The 21,482-nt window shown below is 39.3% G+C and overlaps 4 protein-coding genes across 14 annotated transcripts in view; 2 read left to right on the forward strand and 2 right to left on the reverse strand.

Moving 5' to 3' along the window:
• Positions 1 to 87: 87 nt before the first annotated feature.
• On the reverse strand, positions 88 to 11,813 carry LOC109055200 (autophagy-related protein 13-like). Of its 3 annotated transcripts, none has more exons than XM_042760408.1 (18): positions 11,676 to 11,813; positions 7,369 to 7,449; positions 7,185 to 7,265; positions 6,966 to 7,085; positions 6,840 to 6,886; positions 6,563 to 6,703; positions 6,405 to 6,445; positions 6,217 to 6,313; positions 6,018 to 6,116; positions 4,982 to 5,075; positions 4,221 to 4,319; positions 3,726 to 3,821; positions 3,395 to 3,534; positions 3,214 to 3,298; positions 2,809 to 2,886; positions 2,540 to 2,653; positions 1,300 to 1,428; positions 88 to 939 (listed from the first exon to the last, which is right to left on the reverse strand). In XM_042760408.1, exons 2-18 carry the CDS (start codon positions 7,435 to 7,437, stop codon positions 862 to 864), a joined length of 1,608 nt encoding a protein of 535 aa, XP_042616342.1. In that variant the 5' UTR covers positions 7,438 to 7,449; positions 11,676 to 11,813; the 3' UTR covers positions 88 to 861. The 3 variants fall into 3 exon arrangements, with proteins under 3 accessions (XP_042616342.1, XP_042616341.1, XP_042616343.1); XM_042760407.1 differs by lacking the exon at positions 11,676 to 11,813 and adding an exon at positions 8,700 to 8,908; XM_042760409.1 differs by lacking the exons at positions 4,221 to 4,319; positions 11,676 to 11,813 and adding an exon at positions 8,700 to 8,908.
• Positions 9,092 to 11,524, forward strand: LOC109095847 (putative nuclease HARBI1). Of its 2 annotated transcripts, none has more exons than XM_042760412.1 (3): positions 9,092 to 9,161; positions 9,820 to 10,508; positions 10,605 to 11,524. In XM_042760412.1, exons 2-3 carry the CDS (start codon positions 9,839 to 9,841, stop codon positions 10,979 to 10,981), a joined length of 1,047 nt encoding a protein of 348 aa, XP_042616346.1. In that variant the 5' UTR covers positions 9,092 to 9,161; positions 9,820 to 9,838; the 3' UTR covers positions 10,982 to 11,524. The 2 variants fall into 2 exon arrangements, with proteins under 2 accessions (XP_042616346.1, XP_042616345.1); XM_042760411.1 differs by lacking the exon at positions 9,092 to 9,161 and adding an exon at positions 9,168 to 9,335.
• Positions 11,814 to 11,907: 94 nt separating the features above from the next.
• LOC109095848 (ras-related and estrogen-regulated growth inhibitor-like) lies at positions 11,908 to 14,958 on the forward strand. Of its 2 annotated transcripts, none has more exons than XM_019109515.2 (7): positions 11,908 to 12,070; positions 12,290 to 12,385; positions 12,475 to 12,531; positions 12,653 to 12,726; positions 13,393 to 13,540; positions 13,931 to 14,024; positions 14,283 to 14,958. In XM_019109515.2, the coding sequence occupies exons 1-7, from the start codon at positions 11,908 to 11,910 to the stop codon at positions 14,470 to 14,472; spliced, it is 822 nt and encodes a 273-aa protein (XP_018965060.1). In that variant the 3' UTR covers positions 14,473 to 14,958. The 2 variants fall into 2 exon arrangements, with proteins under 2 accessions (XP_018965060.1, XP_018965061.1); XM_019109516.2 differs by having other exon boundaries at positions 12,308 to 12,385.
• Positions 14,959 to 15,884: 926 nt separating this feature from the next.
• Positions 15,885 to 21,482, reverse strand: part of LOC109055197 (PHD finger protein 21A-like) — a 30,041-nt gene continuing 24,443 nt past the window's right edge. For 6 of the 7 annotated variants that reach the window (XM_042760416.1, XM_042760414.1, XM_042760417.1 and 3 more), the window contains 3 exons: positions 20,377 to 20,452; positions 19,455 to 19,558; positions 15,885 to 19,275 (listed from right to left, as the gene is read on the reverse strand). In XM_042760416.1, the coding sequence (XP_042616350.1) occupies positions 18,697 to 19,275; positions 19,455 to 19,558; positions 20,377 to 20,452 (759 nt within the window). In that variant the 3' untranslated portion in view covers positions 15,885 to 18,696. Of the gene's footprint in view, positions 19,276 to 19,454; positions 19,559 to 20,376; positions 20,453 to 21,266; positions 21,446 to 21,482 lie in introns of all 7 variants that reach the window. The other variant, XR_006160464.1, reaches the window with a different exon arrangement.

Here is a 21,482-nt window from a genome sequence, read left to right on the forward strand (position 1 = left end):
ATTCCATTGGGCGAACGACGAGCTAACAAATATTCATTAGCTAGTGGAACTAGTTCAGCATAAAGGGCAATCAAGAACAGGCCTGTCTGAAATAAATCAGTTTATTACCCAACATTTACATGCCACATTAACAAAGTGAGGAGAGAAAGAAGACACTTAAAATAATAAAAGAAGGTCCAGCTCCTAATGACTTGCCAAACATAAGCTTTAAAAAAAAGAAAAGGGAAAAAAGCATTCCTCACCATTTAAAAATCTGATGAGTATTAATGATAAACTGTCCCTAATTTCAAAAAAAAAAAAAAAAAAAAAAAAATAGGTTATGGTAAAATGCATTTACAAGAACCAGGTAAGCAGACACAGACTCACAATTCACTGTTGTCAATGTTCACTGTAGTGTCATTCATGTTTAAGCCTATAAAGCAAAACTGGACATACTCTTAGATTATTCAAGTTTTCCCCTCACATTTAAGTTGTAGAGAATTTGTATGGTGTCAGCAGTACAATGACAGAAATCTGCTTCAGTGACTAGTCAGTGAACTACATGAGTTGTCGTGATGAGCAAAACAAAAATAAAGGCTGGTACAGGTTTATACATTCATTACAGTGAGCTTTACTTAAACACTTCTGCTATTATAATAAATACAAGTGTTGGAAATTTTATGTTGCTCAGTTCCTTTAACAGATGCTATTCTCCTTATACCTCAGTTCACTTTTTTCTTGAATGATGATTCTCTTCATAGTTCATTGCACAAGGAAAAACTGACACAAAACAGGGTTAATGAAGACATCCAATGAGGGATGCTTCAGTGAAGGAAGCAAGAAGAGTAAAGAAGTTGTGAAGGATGCAATCTCTGTTCTGTTCTATTGTAGCGTGTCCACAAACGCATCAAACTCATCAATGTTCTTCTCATAAATGGCCAGTTTCTCTGGAAGAGAATCCTGCAAAAATACATGTTCACTTTACCAAACATCTAATAATGAACACATCACAATGTTACCGAAGTTTTAACATCATACTACGGCATGAATGTGAATAAATCACCCTAAGTACTACACATAAACAATACTTGCAATTATTTTTATTATCCACACAATAAAAAAAAATCCTTAAGATTTTAACACCAACCCTGGTTTGGTGCTAAAAACTACCTGTAATGTAATCATACCTATATGAATACTCTCAGTGTCTCTACTCTTATGTATATTCTCATGCCTTTCTTACTTTAAAGGTCAACCTGTCCTATATAGATTGCAAAAATGTTCGGTATGTGCTGTGACAAGAATGTGTTTGTTTCTCACCAAATCCTCAGCCATAGACTGAGCGCTGACATCGATGGACAGGCTTGCAAGTTGAGGAGGGTTTTGAAACTCTTTATAGAAAGTTCCCAGATCCATTGGCAAAAGATCATCCTTAGAGAATGCTGGTTTCTGTTTGGCACACAAACACAGAACTGGTCCTTAAACATAATATGAACCATATCTGGCTTTTTCCATACACTTAGAACAGGGATGGGGAACCTTAATCAAACACACCTGTCTGTAATTTTCAAGCAATTCTGAAGACTTAAGTCAGAGATTGTCTTATTATTGGGAGATGCAAGGGTCTGTATTTTTTACCATTGGAAAAAGCGTAACGGCTAACTTGGATCATGTAAGGCATCTCAGCCAATCATAAAACAGCCTCTGTCTCCTTCCCTTTGTAGCACCAAAGCCATAGCGTTAAAATTAGCCATTACACATTTTTGGCTAAAGGCTGCAAGCTTGCCTTCCGGTGGCTTTGCTTAAGTTAGATTTTTGATCTGTGTTTGTTTAGGGATGGAGCTGAACTCATCAGGACAGCAGCTGCCCAGGACCGGAGTTGCCCATCCCTGACTTAGAAGGTTTGACTAAACAAGATAATCAATACTTGCTTGTTTACACAACTGGTTTCGCAGTCCAATTCTCATGTCCCAGCTGCCCACACAAAGCAAGATGGTCTGGTCTTTTCTTTTTTTTATTTATTATGTTTTGTTTTGTTTGTTTATAGACGCTAGAGCTTTGATCAACACCAAAACAGTGCTGCTCTGTCATGCAGAAACAGACTTAAAAAAAAAATATAACATGATCAAGCAGGTCACTTTGGGCCTCTCTTTAGCAACATCAACTCACTAGCTTCAAAGACTTCCAATTGAGAGATACTGCATCATTCAACACTGTATTTATGAAATAAAAATAAAGAAGAGTAAAGTCTTCTTCAGATTTATTAAACATCAATCATATGTAGCTTTCTCTCAGGTCAGAGTCCAAGTTTCTTTTTTTGACAAATAATTGATTTGTCTGGATCACTAGATGTTCTGTCAAGGGCTTGATAAAACTCCCTTTTGCTGTCAAACCTCTCACAAGAGGAATCATAAACAACAGAATGCCTACCAGAACCCATCTCTCTAATGATACTTATCAGTTCCCATTCACTCAATGTACTGATGCAGTGCCTTTCAATGTGCTCGCTGTTACAGCAGATCTTGATAAGTGCATTTTTATTATATGTTGGTGCACTTACAAAGTCAACCATGACAAAGTCGTCTTGTGGCTGTCCTCCGCTGTGGCTCGAGCTGTTTGAGTGCAGGCTGCCTTGCAAGGGAGACGAAGGAGCTGGGGATGGAGGAGGGTGCACCTGCAAACAGAGAAAAACACCTCTAAATCACAAAAAAGAAAAGAAAATGAGGAGACATTGGATGATGCAGCTGCACACTAAGGTCTTGTAGTGTCCAAGTGGGTTTTCTTAATATGAAATACATAGTAAGTATGGGTGTTTTACGGTTTTAATACCATTGGGTCGTTCACCTCCAAGTCATAGGCTCTTGGAGCGAATGCAGCAAAAGGAAGATCCAGGCTGGTTGTTGTCACCTGAGTTCCACACATACACAACACATCAGAATGCATTTTCCCCTGAACATGACAGTGTTCATCATTTTTCAGTGTTCATAATTCTATTTCAAATAAGCGGTGTTATTTTGATCTTTTTATTCAACAAACAAATTCTGAAAAGTTCACAATTTCTACAAAAATATTAAGGAGCACAATGTTGCTCAACATTGACAATAATTACAATAAGAAGCAGAAGAAATGTTTCTTGAGAACCAAATCAGCATGTCTTTTAATGAGAACTATTTCAGTATACATTAAGGTAATTTTTGTTCTGAAGGTTATTATAAATTATTAGTATATTCTAACCTGAGTGGTGGCTTTGTTGACAAAAGCACCGACTTTCCTGGTGAAGGTGGTCTCTAGAGCATCACAGAACACAGTCTTCACCTCACTACCACACACACACAAATAAACATGGAATCAAATTTTGCTGAGTTGATAAATGAAAAATCAGTATTGACAAGTTTGAATCGCTTCACACTCTTACCTACTACAGGATGTGGGCTGTGCCGGCTGAGGCGACTGTCCATTGGGGCATGATGGGATACGACCATGCTCAGCTGCAGTGCCATGATTAGGCTGAGCCGGCACCTGTGGGACTCCACCTTCTTTACCCGGCACAACCATCTGATTTGGAAGAGACACATACATGGCCACCTCAGTCAGGTCAGAATGACACAAGTAAACCCATTTCTGTAGACAGGTGCAAGTAATTCCAAGCAGCTGTTCTACATCAGAAGGGATCAAGGGCATGAAGTTATGATAGTGAGGGTGGGGCTTCTGCATGTGTGTATGCGCTGGTGCATTGTGTGCCGTACCTGGTGAGGATGTGCAGCAGCAGTACAAGCTGTAGGATGGCACAAATCCACAGTTCCCAGGGCCGGAGTCTGATATGACAGACGAGAGCTGTAAAGCTGAGACAGAGATATTCATATCACAAATAAGAGTCAAATGTCAGATTAAGAGGTTGGCTTTTTAAATCTGGTCCTGTAAAAAACCTCACTGCAGAGCAGAGAGCAAGAAGGATCAGAGTAGTTGTCAGAGCAAACAGACAAATGCTTCAAGTAACACAGCAGGAAGGTCAGTTTAAGGAGAAGGCAGCAGTGATTGTGTGCTTTTGTCAGAGCAGTGCTCAAACAATTTCTTGTGTGAGTGATACTGTATAACCCTCTTCATTAAAAGGTTATACAAGGTTATGAAGGGTAAGCAGTGGAGTATAGGTTACTGGGGAAGGCCACACACACACACGTTGTACTTAATCTACCAGCTGCATGCGTGTACACACACTTCTCTCACACACACACTGGACTCACTTGCTGTGAGATGCCAAGCCCCATGAGGGGAACCTTCAGTGTGGCCATCAGAGTCGGCCTAGGTGTCTTAAAATGTGCCTGACTTACAGTACACACACACTACATGCACACAGAAAGAAAGAAAGAAAGAAAGAAAGAAAGAAAGAAAGAAAGAAAGAAAGAAAGAAAGAAAGAAAGAAAGAAAGAAAGAAAGAAAGAAAGAAAGAAAGAAAACAAAAGCAACAACAGAAATGAAAGCACTACCACAGAAAGTGATAAGGGGAAGAGAGAATCTGATTCTATAGTCACATAAATGACTTTAATGCTAGTCTTCTGCAACCTCCAATACTACACAATCATGATGTGGAAGGGTACATACTGAAGCAAGTACACCAAGACCAATATTATTTTAGTATAATTAACATACATTTACATTTATGCATTTAGCAGATGCTTTATGGTGCACTCAGGCTATACATTTTTTTTAATCAGTATGTGTGTTCCCTGGGAATTAAACCCACAACCTTTTGCGCTGCTAATGCAATGCTCTACCACTGAGCCACAGGAACACCAATACATAATAATCACATATAAAGAATAAGAGCTGTTCATCAGGGAACAGTTGAAAGAGACTCATGAATGAAAACAGCTTATCCAAGGTTAACAGTTAATCTCTTAATGGCAGGCTGCACTGCACCTGTACTGAAGCCTGACCTGTAAAAGGAAGGCGGTGAAGGGTTATTTTAATGGGACAGATGGATCGCTGATAGTGATGCCATTACCTGTGATGGTGGGGAGGTGGAAAAGGACGTGGTGCACACCTCCTGAGAGTCTTCTATTCCTGCATAAGTCCCTCCCTCATCTTCTCCAGGCGCTCTAAGAGAGAAAAAAGAACAAGCCAAAAGACAAGAAAGCAGAGTTATCAGCTTGAATCCCTGTACATATAAAAGTGAACTTCTGGTATTAATGGTCTAATTCCAACTCATCTTGAACGCTGAAAAAAACATTTAAACATTGTATGTCTTTTTACTATACAATAAAAAAAAGAAATATTAATTTTACTATAAATAACAATTCTGGTGATATTCTACACTGCAATATATGCAACAGTTTGGGGTTGGCAAGATTTTTTTAATGTTTTGGAAAGAAGTCTCTTTTCAGTCTCTTTTTCAGTCTTCTGTGGTCAAGAGCAAGGCCACATTTATTTGATCAAATTTATTTGATACAGTAAGAATGTGTAATATTATTACAACTTAAAATAACTTTTTTCTATTTTATGATGTAATTTATTCCTGTGATGGCAAAGCTGAATTTCCATTACTCCAGTGTCATATGATCCTTCAGAAGTCATTCTAATATGCCGATGGGGTGCTAAAGTAACATTTCATATCATTATCAATGTTGAAAAGTTTAGTATTCTTTCTTTTTCTTTTTTTGTAGGAACTGTGATATATTTTTTCCATAATTCTTTGATGAATAGAAATGTTTTGTATAGGGATGTAATAATTCACTCATCTCATGAGGCAATATAATTCACAATACTGATTTCACTATACGATTTTCTTTAACAAAATGACATTTAAGACAAATTATAAATGAAAAGCTGTCCTTTTATTATTTCTCAGACAAAATTCTACACATTTCATGTCAAATAAGTGACAACAAAATTAAACTGTATTTTTAAAACAAATCAACAAATTAACAAATTAAACAATGTAAAAGTATTCGTTGTCACTTTTGATTATTTTTGTGTAATGCCGAATAAAAGTATTAATAAAAAACATTCATACCTTTACCACATCTATGATTTTTACGCACCTGTAACTGCAGGGATGCATGTGTGCCATATTAGTGAAGGGACGCTCCACAAAATGATCAATGATGATACCCATGATAGGGCCTGTCCTCTCAAACTGCCTGTGAGACACACAAGGACAATTTCTTGCACAATAACACTCCAAAACTACAATAACCAAAATACTTGAATGTGTCGCATACAGGAAGTTGTAATATATACCTTGAAGACATGAGGGCCAAATTAGTGCGATATGCACAGGACAAAGTGATGGTGCCTATGGGAGTGCCTACAACACCCACTCGCACTGATTGGAACCCTGCAGAGAGCAGTGAAGAAGATAAACAAATACTACAGAACATCTACGTGTCCTTTATTTGTATTTTGAAGAGAATCCTTCATAATATTACCTTCCCCGAGACCTGTCAGCTGGACATCTCCAAAATAGATCCTACCATAGAGATATTAATAAGATCTGATTGTACAAATGAAATCCTGTTTTCCTTGTATAAACTCATGTATCAAGCAATATAGGGCTTGTGGAGCAAGAAGAAAGTGTGTTGAGTACCTGTAGAGTATGACATAATCATGCCCTTGTTTACGTGAAAGCTTGTAAGCAGGTGTCACCCTTGTGATGGCCAGCAAAGACTTGAGCAGCAGAGACAGCCGATTATAAACTGTATAGGACACTTTAATGTCCTTGTCATACCTGGAAAAAAACGCAAACCCTAGTTATGCCCTGGTATAGTAAATATTGACTTGATGATAATGTATCGATCTCGACACAGAGCAGGTGTCAGCTGACTGCTTCGTCCTGTCTGTGTAGGGGAACTGTGCGTGCTTACTTTTCATTCATTTCCAAACACCACGTCTCCAGCTCCATGGAGTCTCCCTGCATGAGTAAACACAACTTCTTAATACTCAAGTAAACATCTTTTTTATTAAGTTAGGCATTTTAAACAAGACTAGACCTCTGAGGTTTTGAGGGAGATCTCCACACACATGGATCGGCCGATGCCAGGCAGCTGTCCAGCAAGAGCTTTTTTGGCCTCATGAGTCACCTCTGGGATGTCTTTTATTGCCAGATTAAATTAATAAAAAGATGAAGAAAACCAGACATGCAGATCTCACGTTAGTTATGATGAAGAAAAGAGGACCACTGTATGTGAAGCATCCTGGATGCGTCTTACCCAGTCTGACCCTGTCGGTGATGAAGAGGAGCAAGTGCTGATCTTCTCTCCAAGCCGGGCTTGAACTATGACTTGCACTGCCTGAAAGACACACACATAAAGGAAACGATATCATCACCCTGTTGCCTGGGATACCAGATTTCATGAATGCAACAATACCCTTAGCACTGCAGTGTTTAATCACCTTTAAGGCAAAGAATTTGATGAATTTATCCAAGTCTTTCCTGTCCTGTGAGCTGAGATCACTATCCATTGTCGCACAAGCCTAAGACACACAAAATAAAAACACTTTCCTCAGTGAACAGTGAAAAAAGCTGATATAAACAACACAATAATTAAAAAGGTACATAATACACAAAACTGAAAGTCAGGTCAATTAGTAGGATACGATGAGGAAAAAGCCCCCTTAAAACTAATAACAATGCACATTTTCATTTAACATATTTTAAAATCGTAACATATTTAGATACAACATGTACAAGATGAGTGTCATCATGTATGTAAAACAATGCATCATCTATTCTGTTTAAAATTGTACTTTGACAATTTAGTTTAAATATCTTTATGACTGATGACAGACAAACAAACAGACAAAGCAGGTTTTAATGAATAGAGAATATGTCTAATATGGAGATCCAACTCATGAAATTATTATTCAATAACCACTGTTATAACAATTGACATTATTATAACATAATAACAATAACATGCCACTAGGGACTTATGTGCCAATTCTGTGGGCCGAACTAACTTTTAACTTTAATATATATGTATGTATGTATGTATATGTGTATATATACACACACACACACACACACATACATACATATACATATACATATATATATATATATATATATAATATATATATATATATATATATTATTTTTATTTTTTCTTCCACAGATGTAAAAACATTATTTGGTCCACAAATCCCTAATTAACAAATCCACACAAAATCTTTGTGATGCATGCAGCAGACATTTGGCAGAGTATTCAACATAGTACAATGTCATAGATCACTGTTTCCCAAAGATGCAAAATTAGATCAGTTAACCTCAAAACTGTTCCGACTAACCAAATCTTAAAAACGTTGATATAAAAAATGAAAAGACAAAATGAAGAAGAGCAAAGCTATTCATCAAAAGTGTTGAGATGAGATTATGTGTCTTCTGTGATCAAGAGCGAAAATAAGGTGGGGGTCATCTTGCTCCACCCAACTCTAATAATAGTAATAATTAACGAATTTTCTGGTGTCTTGTGTCATTAATAGTGTCGCATCTCTACGACAGCTCGCCTCTATGTATTTAAACATGTACTCAATAAAAAACAACACTAAAACACTTTCATAACAATCAGTGCCACATGACAGCTGCCAGTTCACCCGACTCGAGATTTAAAAACAGTAGAGCTGCCATTTGTTTCTCACAGCCAGACATCTCGAATAGTTTACAGTCATCTGTATGTCTGTGCAGCCAATGCTAGCTCCTTAGCAGAACATGCGCACATACTTACAGCTCATCACAGAGCGGAGACTCAACTCTTAACACGAAGAGTGTGACGCTACGTGTGCAACACAGCGAGGATGACTGCGTAAAATGATCAAATACAGCCCTGAACGATCCTGTATTTTTAATTAATCACATCGTAGCACCACAGCGTCACACACTGACAAGCGCCCCGTTTTTGTTTATTTTGCTTGTTTGGCTAGGTCAGGGATGACGTGTTGCCTGTACCGATTCAACCACTCCACTTTCGTTTTTTTTATATAAATATGGTTAAAGGACTGTATGCAATTGTGATATAATAAAGTTATATGCACATATATGTTATATTATGATATGCACGGGCCTGCTCTTAGTTTATTATTTAAAGCAACCAATACAAATATCGAAAGTGCAGCCCCTGAACAGGAAATTTGTTATGTGAATGACGTCACATCTCAATGTCGGCGTACACAAACAATCGCCAGTGCAGGTAACGATTAACTCGTTTTCAGTCAATCTGACTGTTTTCACTACCGTTGCGTTCATCAGATTTGTTCGCTATGAGATAATTTAATTCAAGAGTTGGTTGCGTTCGGTTTTGTGTAAAATACTGTGCTGAGCCGACAAACTAGATCATACAACCAGCTCAGTTTAATGGCGACAGGTAACTTTACTGTAATACAAATATGGGATTAGGTCAAGATAGGCTTTAAGCTTGTGTCGTAAGCAGTCACACATTGAAGAAATCAGTGCAGCGGTGCATGCAGAAACATTTAGCACAAATATACCACTATATTTTGTGCTTTATTCCTTTGCCATTAAATGACAGAAACTAAGAAACGCTGATGTGTGGGTGCTCCTAATACAATGGCTGAGCTATTTTGACATGTTTCTCTCTTCTGGCTAACGTAATTCATCTCTAAATTTCTTTTCCTCTTCTGGAAAGTCACAGAAATGCTATTGTGGATTTTATAGGAAGGCAAACATTATATTTGTTGTTGTTTTTGTCCACTAGACGTTTACCCAACTATGACGATTTCCACTTCTGAGAAGCCCAGAAATATGAAAATCTGGATGCATCATCTTTTAGTTATTGACATGGCATGACATGACGCTAGCTGGCATTCACATGTGTCATCTGTCCGTAGGTCCTCCTGAGTGTGTGGAATGGCAATCTCTATCGCAATCCTAGACTGTGACCTGCTGCTGCATGGCCGGGGGCACAAAACACTTGATCGATTTGACATTGAGACAGTGTCCGATGAATTTCTGATGACAACGTTCGGCTTCCCACGCGAGTTCATTTATTATCTGGTGGAACTGCTAAAGGACAGCTTGTTGAGACGGACACAGAGGTCACGAGCCATCAGCCCAGATGTTCAGATACTCGCAGCCCTGGGATTCTACACAAGCGGGTCCTTCCAGAGCAAGATGGGAGATGCGATCGGCATCAGCCAGGCCTCCATGAGCCGTTGTGTTTCTAACGTCACTAAGGCTCTGATTGAGAAAGCGCCCGAGTTTATTGGCTTCACTCGGGATGAGGCCACCAGGCAGCAGTCTAAAGAGGAGTTTTACCGAATCGCAGGAATTCCTAATGTCTTGGGAGTAGTGGACTGTGCGCATATAGCCATTAAAGCTCCCAATGCAGATGACTCTTCCTATGTAAATAAAAAAGGATTTCACTCAATCAATTGCCAATTAGTATGCGATGCCAGAGGGCTGCTGCTGAGCGCTGAGACACATTGGCCAGGTAGTCTGACAGATAGAGCTGTCTTTAAGCAATCCAGTGTGGCAAAGCTGTTTGAAGAGCAAGACCAGGATGAAGGTTGGCTTTTAGGTGAGACCCATAGTTTGGTTGCCGTAGTTACTTTTTCTTGACACCGCCAAAGTATCTTGTGAAAATGTCGGTGTATTTTCTGTCTCTTGTCTCCAGGTGACAACCGTTACCCTCTGAAGAAGTGGCTGATGACTCCAATGCAGAATCCGGAGTCGCCTGCTGAGTACCGCTATAACCTGGCCCACACAACGACGCATGAGATTGTGGACCGCACATTCAGAGCCATTCAGACACGTTTCCGGTGCCTGGATGGGGCTAAAGGTTACCTGCAGTATTCCCCAGAGAAATGCTCCCATATCATCCAGGCCTGCTGTGTGCTACATAACATCTCCCTGCAGTCTGGCCTTGATGCCTGGACTTTTGAGAGAACTGAGGCCACGGACCAATCAGGGGAGAGTATCGATCTCAATGACACTGTCGACCCAGAAGCTCTCAGAGTTCGACAGGAACTCATCCAAAATCATTTCAGCTAGGATGGAATTCACCATTTAATTGTTTGTTAAGGGATAGCCCCCCACCTCCCAAAAATATCTGTCATTTAATCATAATTGAACCTTTTACTTGTTTCAAACTCATCTTTCTACTGTGGAAAACAAAAGATGATATTTTTGAGTTTTAATTCATTTCATTGTATGGACAAAAGTAAGTAAACAAATAAATAAACACACTGAGATGTTTCTCAAAATATTGTCTTTGTAAGGAAAAGAGAAAGTCATAAAGTTTTAGAATGACTAAGTGAATTATGGTGGAATTTTTGGGTGAATTATCCCTTTATGAATGTGCTTTTTGTCACTCTTTATTGGTCCTGTAAACAACAAAAATCTGCAAAGCTGGAGTTTTTTTTTTTATTATTAGTATTTTCAAGTAATGTACATGTAAAGTATTTAGGAATGAGAAAAGGAAACAAACGGTATTTTATTACAAGTTATTGTAATTTAAATTTAATTTTGATATATATTTTACTCAAAACTTATAGACCTGTAAAATGTTGACCAATAAATAACACCTCAACAGTAGTTTTGTCTGTTTATATCTCTGTCAAGTGCACTGTATGTTTCAAAGTTCCACAGGAACTAATGACTTTCCAAACAGGGCAAACCTCTTGCTAGTTATTTATGAACTCAAGCTTCTTTCACATTGTTAGTTCATATCATCAGAAGCACTTACCTACTAAGAGTATCTTCCTCAAAGATCTCCACTGATGCTCTGTAATCTGAGTAAAAGCTGTATCAGGCAAAAATAAAAAGCTTTAATTTTAGCCCGGTTTAATGAATGGTGCTGTCTCTGCTGCTCCGGAGGCTCGACTGTCAAAGGCGATAAATCAGCTGGTTGTTTAATGAGTCTCGCAGTCGAGCCCGGTGATGAATGTGTGGAATAAGAAGAGAGAGCACGCTGAACAATGACGTGCTGTCCGCAGTGTGTGTGTGTGTGTGTGTGTGCTATTTCTAATGTCATTACTAAAAGCAGACAGACGGAGAGCGCAGAGGCTGCAGTATATGAGCTCCACAAGATTCTTCTCTGGAACACGCACTGCTCGCACTTTAACAACTTTCGGGAGCAAAGTAGGTATTTCGGGGGAACTTTGTTTCATTCTTTAACACGGTGCTTGTATCTTAACTTTGTATTATACTCAGAATTGCATCTCTCCTGTGCCGCATTTATCTGTCATCTTTAGCGTAGCGGAAGTGCAGTCAAGCTTAACCCGAATAAAGCACTTGTTACTAACAGTAGCTGCGTTCATTCATTTGGCCTGCCTCTAAGAGTGTTACTATTATATTCAGATATAATATTATCCACAGTGATCATGTCAGAATCTGTACGGAAGATGTTGAGGGCGAAGCTCGTGGTGCTGGGAAGAGATAACTGTGGGAAGACAGGTAACAATGCTGTTTTTTTTTTCGAGGTTAATGACTATTGGTTGGTCTTGATGACTCTAATTGATCTGTTTATCTCTTTTGAACTCCAGCTCTGTGTGTCAGATTCATCACCAGACGTTTCATTGGAGAGTATGAACATAAAAGGGGTAACACAAGTGAAATGCATACACAGTGGTGCTGTATTCACGCTTTAAATATTTGTGTATCTGTATTGTATTCAAGTAATCTGCATCATATGACATGCCATATACTTTTTGTGTCTCTTAGAGGTCACTTACAGGTGTCAGAAAATCGTGGACAAGGAGGCGATTGAACTGGAGATTTTAGACACTGTTAACAAGGTACAGAGTGTCTGAGATTAGATCTTACAGTATGTTATTGCGTTGTATTTGGGCTCTTACCTATTAAGGAAGCATCTCTTTGTCACTGTGCATCTGCCGCTGTGCTGTTTTACAGGCCTATTTATCCGTAGACACAAAGAAAGTCAGCAGGATGATCTTGACTTGTCAAACAGCTGATGAGACACAGGACTCTCTGAACCATTCCATTCCTTTCATGTCTGCTGTGCTGAATCTCAGGCTGCTGGAGCAGCTTTAACAGCCCGCCTGCCATTGATCGTGTTACACAGTAGAGCAGCACTTGATAATTCATAGGATTAGGCTGAAGCTTTACCGTCTGTGTAAATGCAGTAGAGTAGCGGTTCTGGTATTTTGGAGGACTTTGATACACCCAGTTTAGGTCTTTGAATGAGCTGATGATATAAATCAGGTGTGGGTAAAAGGATAGTTTATCCAAAAATGAAAATTGTCATCATTTACTCACCATCATGCCGATCCAACCCTGTATGACTTTCTTTCCTTTGCAGAGCTCAAAAGAATGTTTGTGTCATTACATTGAATGGCTGTTTTATCAATAAAGTGAAAGTCAGTAGGGTTTCATTTTTGGAAAAACTATCTTTTTAAATAATGGAGACTCAAGATCCTGGATTGAGAGCTGTTTGTTTTCAGGAATGTGTAGGACCTGCTGCGTCGTCTCTGGAGAGTTCCATTAAATGGGGTGATGGGTTTCTCATTATGTACTCTGTGACGGATCGCAGCAGTTTTGAGGCTGTGTCGCGCCTGAAGAGACTGATTGACCACATTAAACAAACGCTTGGTAAGACCATTCATATTGTGGATGTGAATGATCACAAACTAAGGAGAAATAGTGACACTATTCTGCCATTAGCACTGCTGCGAGCAGTCTTGTTTATGTATATGGTCCCTCCAACTAGCGAATAGCGCTGTTATCCATCAGTGTGACTCAGCCTGCCTTAATTGGTCTCAGTTCAGAGATTTCACTTCAGGCATGAACTCTTAATATAGTGAACTGCAGCCTGTGAGTGTAAGTTTGTAAATTACAGATAGATCACAACTCTGCAGTATTTTATTATACCATTCATCTCCAGGTACTGTCATTTTAATGGCAGTCTGTTCTTCCTCAGAGCTATCCATTACATCATTCTGTGTCTTTGTGTGTGTGTATCTATATATATGTGTCTTCAAGGTATTCCAACAGTCATCGTTGCCAACAAATGTGACATGGAGAATGGCCGAGTGGTGAGGACAGATGAGGGACAGGCATTAGCCTCAGACCTGAGGTCAGTATGATTTTTTTCCTACTATTATTTAACTGCATAGGTTTAAGTGATAGTATGAAATATATACAAATATAGGTTCATTTAACTCCGTTATCCATCCTAATAAAAAAAAAAAAAGTTTTCATTACTACCAGTCAAAAGTGTGAACACACTTAGATGATCTTCAGTTTGATTTAAATGCCTCCATTACATCATTTAATATTTGAATTAGAAGGTTTTGCTGTGTGTGTTAAAGGTAGGGTTTCACTGGTGGTGTAGGTGCAGTTTCTTTGAGCTGTCTGTGGCAGAGGACGCTTCAGCAGTGGAGGCCGCGTGCGGGCAGCTGGTGCGTGAAGTGCGTCAGGAGTTTCAGCGTCACCTGCTGGCTATGGACAAGCGCTCACGGATGCTGCAGATGAGACATGCACTCAAAAACAAGCTCACACGGAGTAAAACCATGCAGTGGTGACCAGAAAGACTAAACGCAGTTCAGACATGACAACCGTAGTGCTGTATCCTGTAACCTTTCAGAGAACAACAAGTGCCTTCTGGATTTCCAAATACTGTCATGGGCATTGTAATCTGTGTGTTTATGACAGACGGCCTAAAACAGCAAAAAGCAGTGTTTTTTTTTGTTTGTTTTGTTTTTAAGGTGCAGTGTGCAATTTACAGGCCACTGGCAGGAACAAACTGAATTGTGAAAATAATGACTTAAAACACTCCCTGCCATTGTTTGGAAAAACAGGTAGTCTCACCTCACACTTGCAGCTGATTGAGTCAGAAGCTGACATATTTGATAAACGCTTGATACTCTATTAAACCAGTTTAAGAGAAAGTACTTTAATATTTAAAATGGGGTGAACAAGCGTCCCATTTTCCCAGGACACGTCCTGGCCAGGATTTCTATATTGCCTGAAATATCCAGGTTTTGGCTTTGTTTGCGCTGCGCAGACCAATTGTTGTATGACAAAGTACTGTGAGAGCTCTAGAGAGCAGACGGCTTCATGTGCTTAAGAATCGCTCTCACGGTACTTTGATGTCATACACCGATCGGTATGCTCAGTGCTGCTTCTAGTCCAACACTAATATGTACATGTATTTGCATCGCTTTGACCGTTCTCTGTAGATCCCACCTTCTTATGCACCACGATTGGTCGATTACTTACAATGTCTGCATGTTATTGGTCAAAGATCATTACCTTCATTAAGTATGAAAACAGGAAACCAAAGCCAAAACCTGGATATTTTAGGCAATATAGAAATCCTGGCCAGGACGTGTCCTTGGGGAAAATGGCATGTTTGGTCACCCTATTTAAAATGGATCCAATTGACCACTTGATCTCAGTTTACCTCTTCATTTGCATAAATTTTACTGTAAATAATGTCATTCCAATGCAACATTCATTCTGTATTTAAACTGAATTTAATGTGTGAGAAGTCACAAACGCTTATTTATAGGCACTGAATTCATTCTGATAGACTGAGCTTGTCTAATATTAAGTCAAGCTTAAAATGGCAGATGACGCACCATGTGGCAGATGATCTGTCTTCTGAGTTGGTATTTTGATGCTCTTTTGATCCAATTCCATTCTCATGTGCCTCTATTAGATTGAAATGTCATGAGGGAGCAGAACCAATTATATAGTGTTTTTCTATTTCACACAGCTGTTTTTAGACTGACTATGTCCTGGCAGTGTACACAATCCACTCTGTGGAGTAAACTATTTTTAAATTGGGTTACAGGACAGTGTATCATAATGTTAAATGTTGTATTATAGTATGTATTATGTGCATGTATTGTTTAAATGTTCATTAAAATGACGGCGTTAATATTTATTTACTGCTTTAATGTAAAACAGATCTTAGAGAGAAATCAGACTGTTTAATTTACAATTTTATTTAGCAAAAATGGTAAAAATAAATAAATACAAATTGATCAAATGCTCCAGTAATATCCAGCCTCCTCAACAGAAAGAATTCATGAAGTTATATATTCAAATAACTTACACATGGACTTCTATGAGAAAAGGTAAACAGACATCAGGCAACACACAAAGATTAAGAAACAAAACATACAAAATGTAGAAAAGTAAAATGAAACGAGCAATACACATCCCTTTTAAAAACTATTATGAAAGAATTAGACTTTTTTTTTTTTTTTTAAACAACAAATTGAAGTAAATTGTGTTCTCAATTTATAGTTAAGGACATTAGATTAAGCACTGAGATTTTCACATTGCTATAATCTATCCTTGATTTCACTTTAGGGTTTCATCAACCTGAATGAGGTAACAGCATGAGGTGTAAGAACGTGAATCTTCAAAAGCATTAATATGCGTATCTTGAAAACATGAACAAAAGCCTGAGCTCTCGGTAAACACTATTAATATCTGAGGAGATCAGATTTCATACACTTCAGGACACAATACCCAATTCTCATGTGTAAGGAACATGAATAAGGAGACACAGTAGATTCCCATCTATCTCGTCAAGGAACATCTGTCACAGAAGCACTGTCAGTCCTACTAACCACATCTGGCCTTAGGATTCTTGGCTCCTAAAGGACGGGAGATGACATTTGCAAATGTCAAATCTGATGAGCATTTATGTAAGGGCTGTTTTCCCTTTTCTTTCTTTTTTCAATGCACTAGAAAATCTGACGTACCATTAAACCACCAAACAGAACGCAGCTTCTCTACATGTCACTTTGGAATTTTCGCAATTGTGATGAAATATGTTTTAGTATTAACTTCTCTCAGAAAAAATGTGTTGAATACTTCTGCGATTGTTGGAAACTCTTGAAAATGCAGATGCGATAAAAAATGAGGGGCGGATACCCAGATCATCAGACTGGGATGGAATGGTTTAACTAAAAGTAAGTTTTTTTTTTCATAAACATACCGGCAAATAATTTTATGTTTTGATATAAGATGGGTTCTTATGAGTAGTGTTCAGACTCACTATAGGCAGCGCAGGCACTGTCCTCACTAACACAACCTGACTGATCACACACTGGATGATAAAGTAGGTTCCGTTTCCGAAAAGGGAAAATACGCACACGTTTCGCTGACAACTGACTCTAAGACACCGACAAGTCATAACACTACGATGAAACAGCCTAACATAGTCTATAGAACTTAAGGCAACCAATACACAGAGGCTACAGCAGGCCAGAGCTGCATGTTCAGCATTGAAAACACTCACAAACCTGAAATAAAGATATTTATCAAAAGAATGTTTGACACCACCGTGTTTCTGGATTATTTCTTGTGCTTTTTTTTTGTTTGTTTGTTTTTAAGAAAAACACTGCGGAAGTGTCATCTTGGCACATGATACAGTGTTCAAGCTACGGCGGCTGTATCTCAGGTGTTAGAACTGGTCTGGTGTGTTTGTCTGTGCTTGTTCATGTGCAGTCACACACTGTGAAATGCACAGCGGTGAGAGAGCGTCGAGAGCTTCGATACGGTTAGAGAAATGCAAAGGGTAAATAAAGCGATAACAGAAGAGCCCCGAAGAGACGATGGTGAAGTAGTTGCGCTAGGCACGTATAACGTACGCCTGCTGTCTTGTGCTTTTGGAGAGGTTTACAGAACAGTGTAGTAAAGTTAAAACGATAGAGAACAGAAGCCCTTAAATTGGCCCATAAGCATAACGTTTCTGGCATAGTGGTTTTATGGGATATTTCTGACTGCAAGCTGTTGGACAAAGCATGAGACCCCTGCTACAGTCTGGGTAAATAAAAAAAAAAAAATCCTCTGGATATGGAAATGGAGTGAGAGTGATGTGAGAGACATCTCAAATCATTCCCTTCTGTGACGGCGCCTGAACCGCGCTCTCAGTAAATCACATCTGTTCAGTAGATAAGGCATGGTCAGAATTTACCTCAGACACTTCAGGACTGACACTACAAATACTACTCTACTACTCTTAAATATCTATTTAATGTTCAGAGTAAAGTAAAAGAACAGTTCCCTGTGGCATCGATTATTTGGCAGAACAGAATTACGGAATATTTTTTGTAAGAAAGAAGAAAATGATAAATAAGGTCATATGTAAAAAATAGCAAAACCTATTTACAGAAACGTTTCGGTTTTTAAAAACACCACAAAATAGACAAAATGCAAATGATACTAGTTAAACCTCCAGAAGAACGCCTGGAAGACCTGTATTTCTGTCAGTGTGTGACAAAGAACCTGTTTTTTTGTGCTCCATGTTCTGTCCTGGAGACACAACAACTGAAAACTAGACAAAACAACTGCACCTCGGTTGCGTTTCACAGACAAAACGGACACTGAACTCCTCAACACGTCATATCTTATGTCTTAGATCAGAGCTACAGGACCTGATAGGAAGCTGCACTACTCATCTAGCAGGACGAGACCTTCACCCCGATCCAGCCTTCAGAAGCTTTCCCACTCAGAGGTGCTATGGCAACTGTATCAGGCACACAATGGTGTGATATCTTTAAATTTTATTACTCTTTTTCTATATCATTATTCTTTGTAGAACTCTTTTCGGTGTGCATACGTGAGCATACACATTGCTGGTACTTTAGGAACCTCCTTCCTGCATGTAGTAAATGGCACTATGGATTTTCTTTCCCTCATAGATACAAGAGATGAAACAACAACACGAAACAACAACACTGTTAACTGGCACGCTTTCGGCCCCAACTGCGGCGGGGTAGTCGATGCTATTTCACCCCTTCTGTCACTTCTGTAAGGGGTACGATTGAGCCGAGGAGGGCCTGTGGGATGACGCTGAGGTCCTTGTTGTTTATATGTTTTTTTGTATTCTCCTCCCCCGTGGACACGGTTCCATTGGTACTGATAACCGCCTGGTTGCTGCTGTTATTGCTGAAGGCTGCGGCGTTTATATTTGTGGGTTGGCTCTTGATTCTGGACGTGCTGTTGATTTGTGCGCTCTCCCCACTGCCCTCATCGCTGTTTGCACTGGCAGCCTCTGGGTTATTATTTGTGGCGATCTGCTTTAAGGTATCGCTCGTGTTTGTGAGGGTGCTAATTATCACCGTCGCTTCTGAGGAGCTTGTTGGGGTATTTGTGTTGTTGTTTGTGTCTGTGGTGACCGCACTGAAGCTGCTGGGTTTGGAAGCTCCATTGTGGGAGGTTTCTCCATTCGCCATGACCCCAGGGGAGATGAAGGGAGACAACTGGATCCCTCTGATCAGACGCACCAGCCCTCTCATCTTCTCAAGTGAAGCCTCCATCTCTCTCTGCTGGGCCAGTACGCTGTTCTTGCTGTCCACACAGCTCTGTGCAGGGAGAGAGGACACAGTGCTGCTGACTCATACAACCAAAATCTCATCATTATATAGTTAGTGGCCTTCTGGAGGTACGGAATAATAAATGAATGCATCAGTTCGATTTGTAATTTCAGTGGTATGACTCATCGTGCAGACAAAAGTGGATATGAACTTAAGAATTCTCTCACTGTTATAGAGTTGCTGAGCAGCCCAACTCTCTGCTCCAGCGTCTCTCTTTCCTGCCGCAGCTCTGTGCTCCATCTCTTCAGACGATCTTTCTCTCCCTCTTTAGCTGCAGGGAAATTAGTGTAAGTTTAAATCTCTAAAGAAAGCACAGCTTGTGCTCTGGAAGTGAAAATCTCATTGGTTTTCCCCATAGAGAAATCGATTTTTAACAATTCTGTAGAACCCTTTTGGAAACAGACCTACTATGAGAGCTGAGGTTATTAATCAATTGTGGAGGCTTTTGTTGGCGCCAACAGTCAGCATAGTCAGCATTTAAGACACTTATGACACATTTAAGATACATGTTCTTGAAAGAGCTAGGTTTTCTAGCATATTTATTTCAAGTGCTTCAATCTTCATATTTACAAGTAGGCTACTTTCTACGGTGCCTGTGTTTGTGTTTTTATTCCAACATTTTAAATTTCATTAAAGGGAGGTATGAAAGTCAAAGCAAATCAAACACTGAGACAAATATAAGAATATTAATTAAAAAAAATCTAATACCATTATCAACTTGATAAGCAAATAGCATGTTATACTTCTGTCCTTGTGTGTTTCGTATTTCAGAGTATTTCAAAAGCTTGTTGATGTAGTTCATAAAGAGATGTTAAGTGCACAGGCTAGAACTTTCATCTTTTCTCCTGACTGTCATATACTTTTCTGCTTTTCTCAAAGTGTGCAATGTCATGGTTTATCTCAGAGCTGGTTGGTTTGGTTCATGGCTTGAAGAATTAAGTCAATTTTAAGACAGTTTTTCCAGAGATCAGAGGATTACTGATGCATTTCATAAGAAACTCATAACTAGAGACCAGTTTAAACACCATTCTGTGTCACTGCAGGTGACTTTTCTAGACCGCGTCATTAGTTATATGAGAAACTCCTCACCTGATTTATAAGAGATGTAGGAATGGACAATAGCAAGAGTCCCTGGCCACTCAATGGCATCTTCCTTCTGCAGAATCTGAAGAAAACATGTAACTGAATGATACTGAAATACACAATTGTTCACAGTCTGCATTGCATTCAAAGTAATACACACAAAAACATAAATGTACATAAACACACAAAAAACAAACATTAATGTGGAAATTAATTTATAATAGTGAAATTAAATGAAGTGGACAGAAATGAGGCTACCTAAACTTACAAAGTTTGGAGCAGTCTTGATGTAAATTTATGTTTTTTAATATTTGGAATAAATATTAGGTCCTGCATCAATTTCTTCCAACTTCAGGGGTCTTAAGCAGCAGAACTGTGGGCTGATGCCTCTGGCTTTGGCGTTTTAGGCAGAGCTGCATGACGTCCAGATTATTAGCAAGTATCACATATGAGATGCTGCCCACTGCAGCCACTCAATACTGACTCATCAGTCAAAACCTCATGCTTATAGTCTCTATTCCATCTAAACTGAGCTTGTTTGTAAACAGAACATTTTTGGTTGGGTTGAGTAAAATAGCGACCTCTTTGTCCTCAATTTCATCAAAATTTGCTCTGAAATTACAATGCCATTCATATTAAAAGTCTCTATATTGAAAGAATATAACAAGTTAAATGAACTCTATAAAGACTGTCTGCTTTGTAAGATCAGTGACAAAAGTGAAACGTGACACGGCATGGTACAAAAAAAATGAAATGAATAGTGAGAGTGAACGACAAATGAAACTCTTAATTCACCTCCGCTAGCACTAGGTGTCGCTGGTGAGCACGGTGAACAGTGGGATAGGGAAGTCTGAATTGTGTCTTAGTAACTGTAGTGGACTATCACAGCTACTTACATCCCCTGCTGAGCTGGGGCTGGGTGAGGGTGAATGAGATGGAAGGGTGAGTGAAAGGGCAGGGGAGAATGGGCTGCCCGCAGTGGGCCGCTGAAGGTCTGGGGAGGTAGAATGACGGCTGCTGGTGGTTGGGGGGAGGGGCCCCCGCTCCACAATACTGCAGTTTTTAGAAAGGCGACCTGGGTGAGATGAAACAAAGGACAAACAAAACACAAA

Source organism: Cyprinus carpio, chromosome A7 (genome assembly GCF_018340385.1).
Source record: "Cyprinus carpio isolate SPL01 chromosome A7, ASM1834038v1, whole genome shotgun sequence".
NCBI lineage: Eukaryota > Metazoa > Chordata > Actinopteri > Cypriniformes > Cyprinidae > Cyprinus > Cyprinus carpio.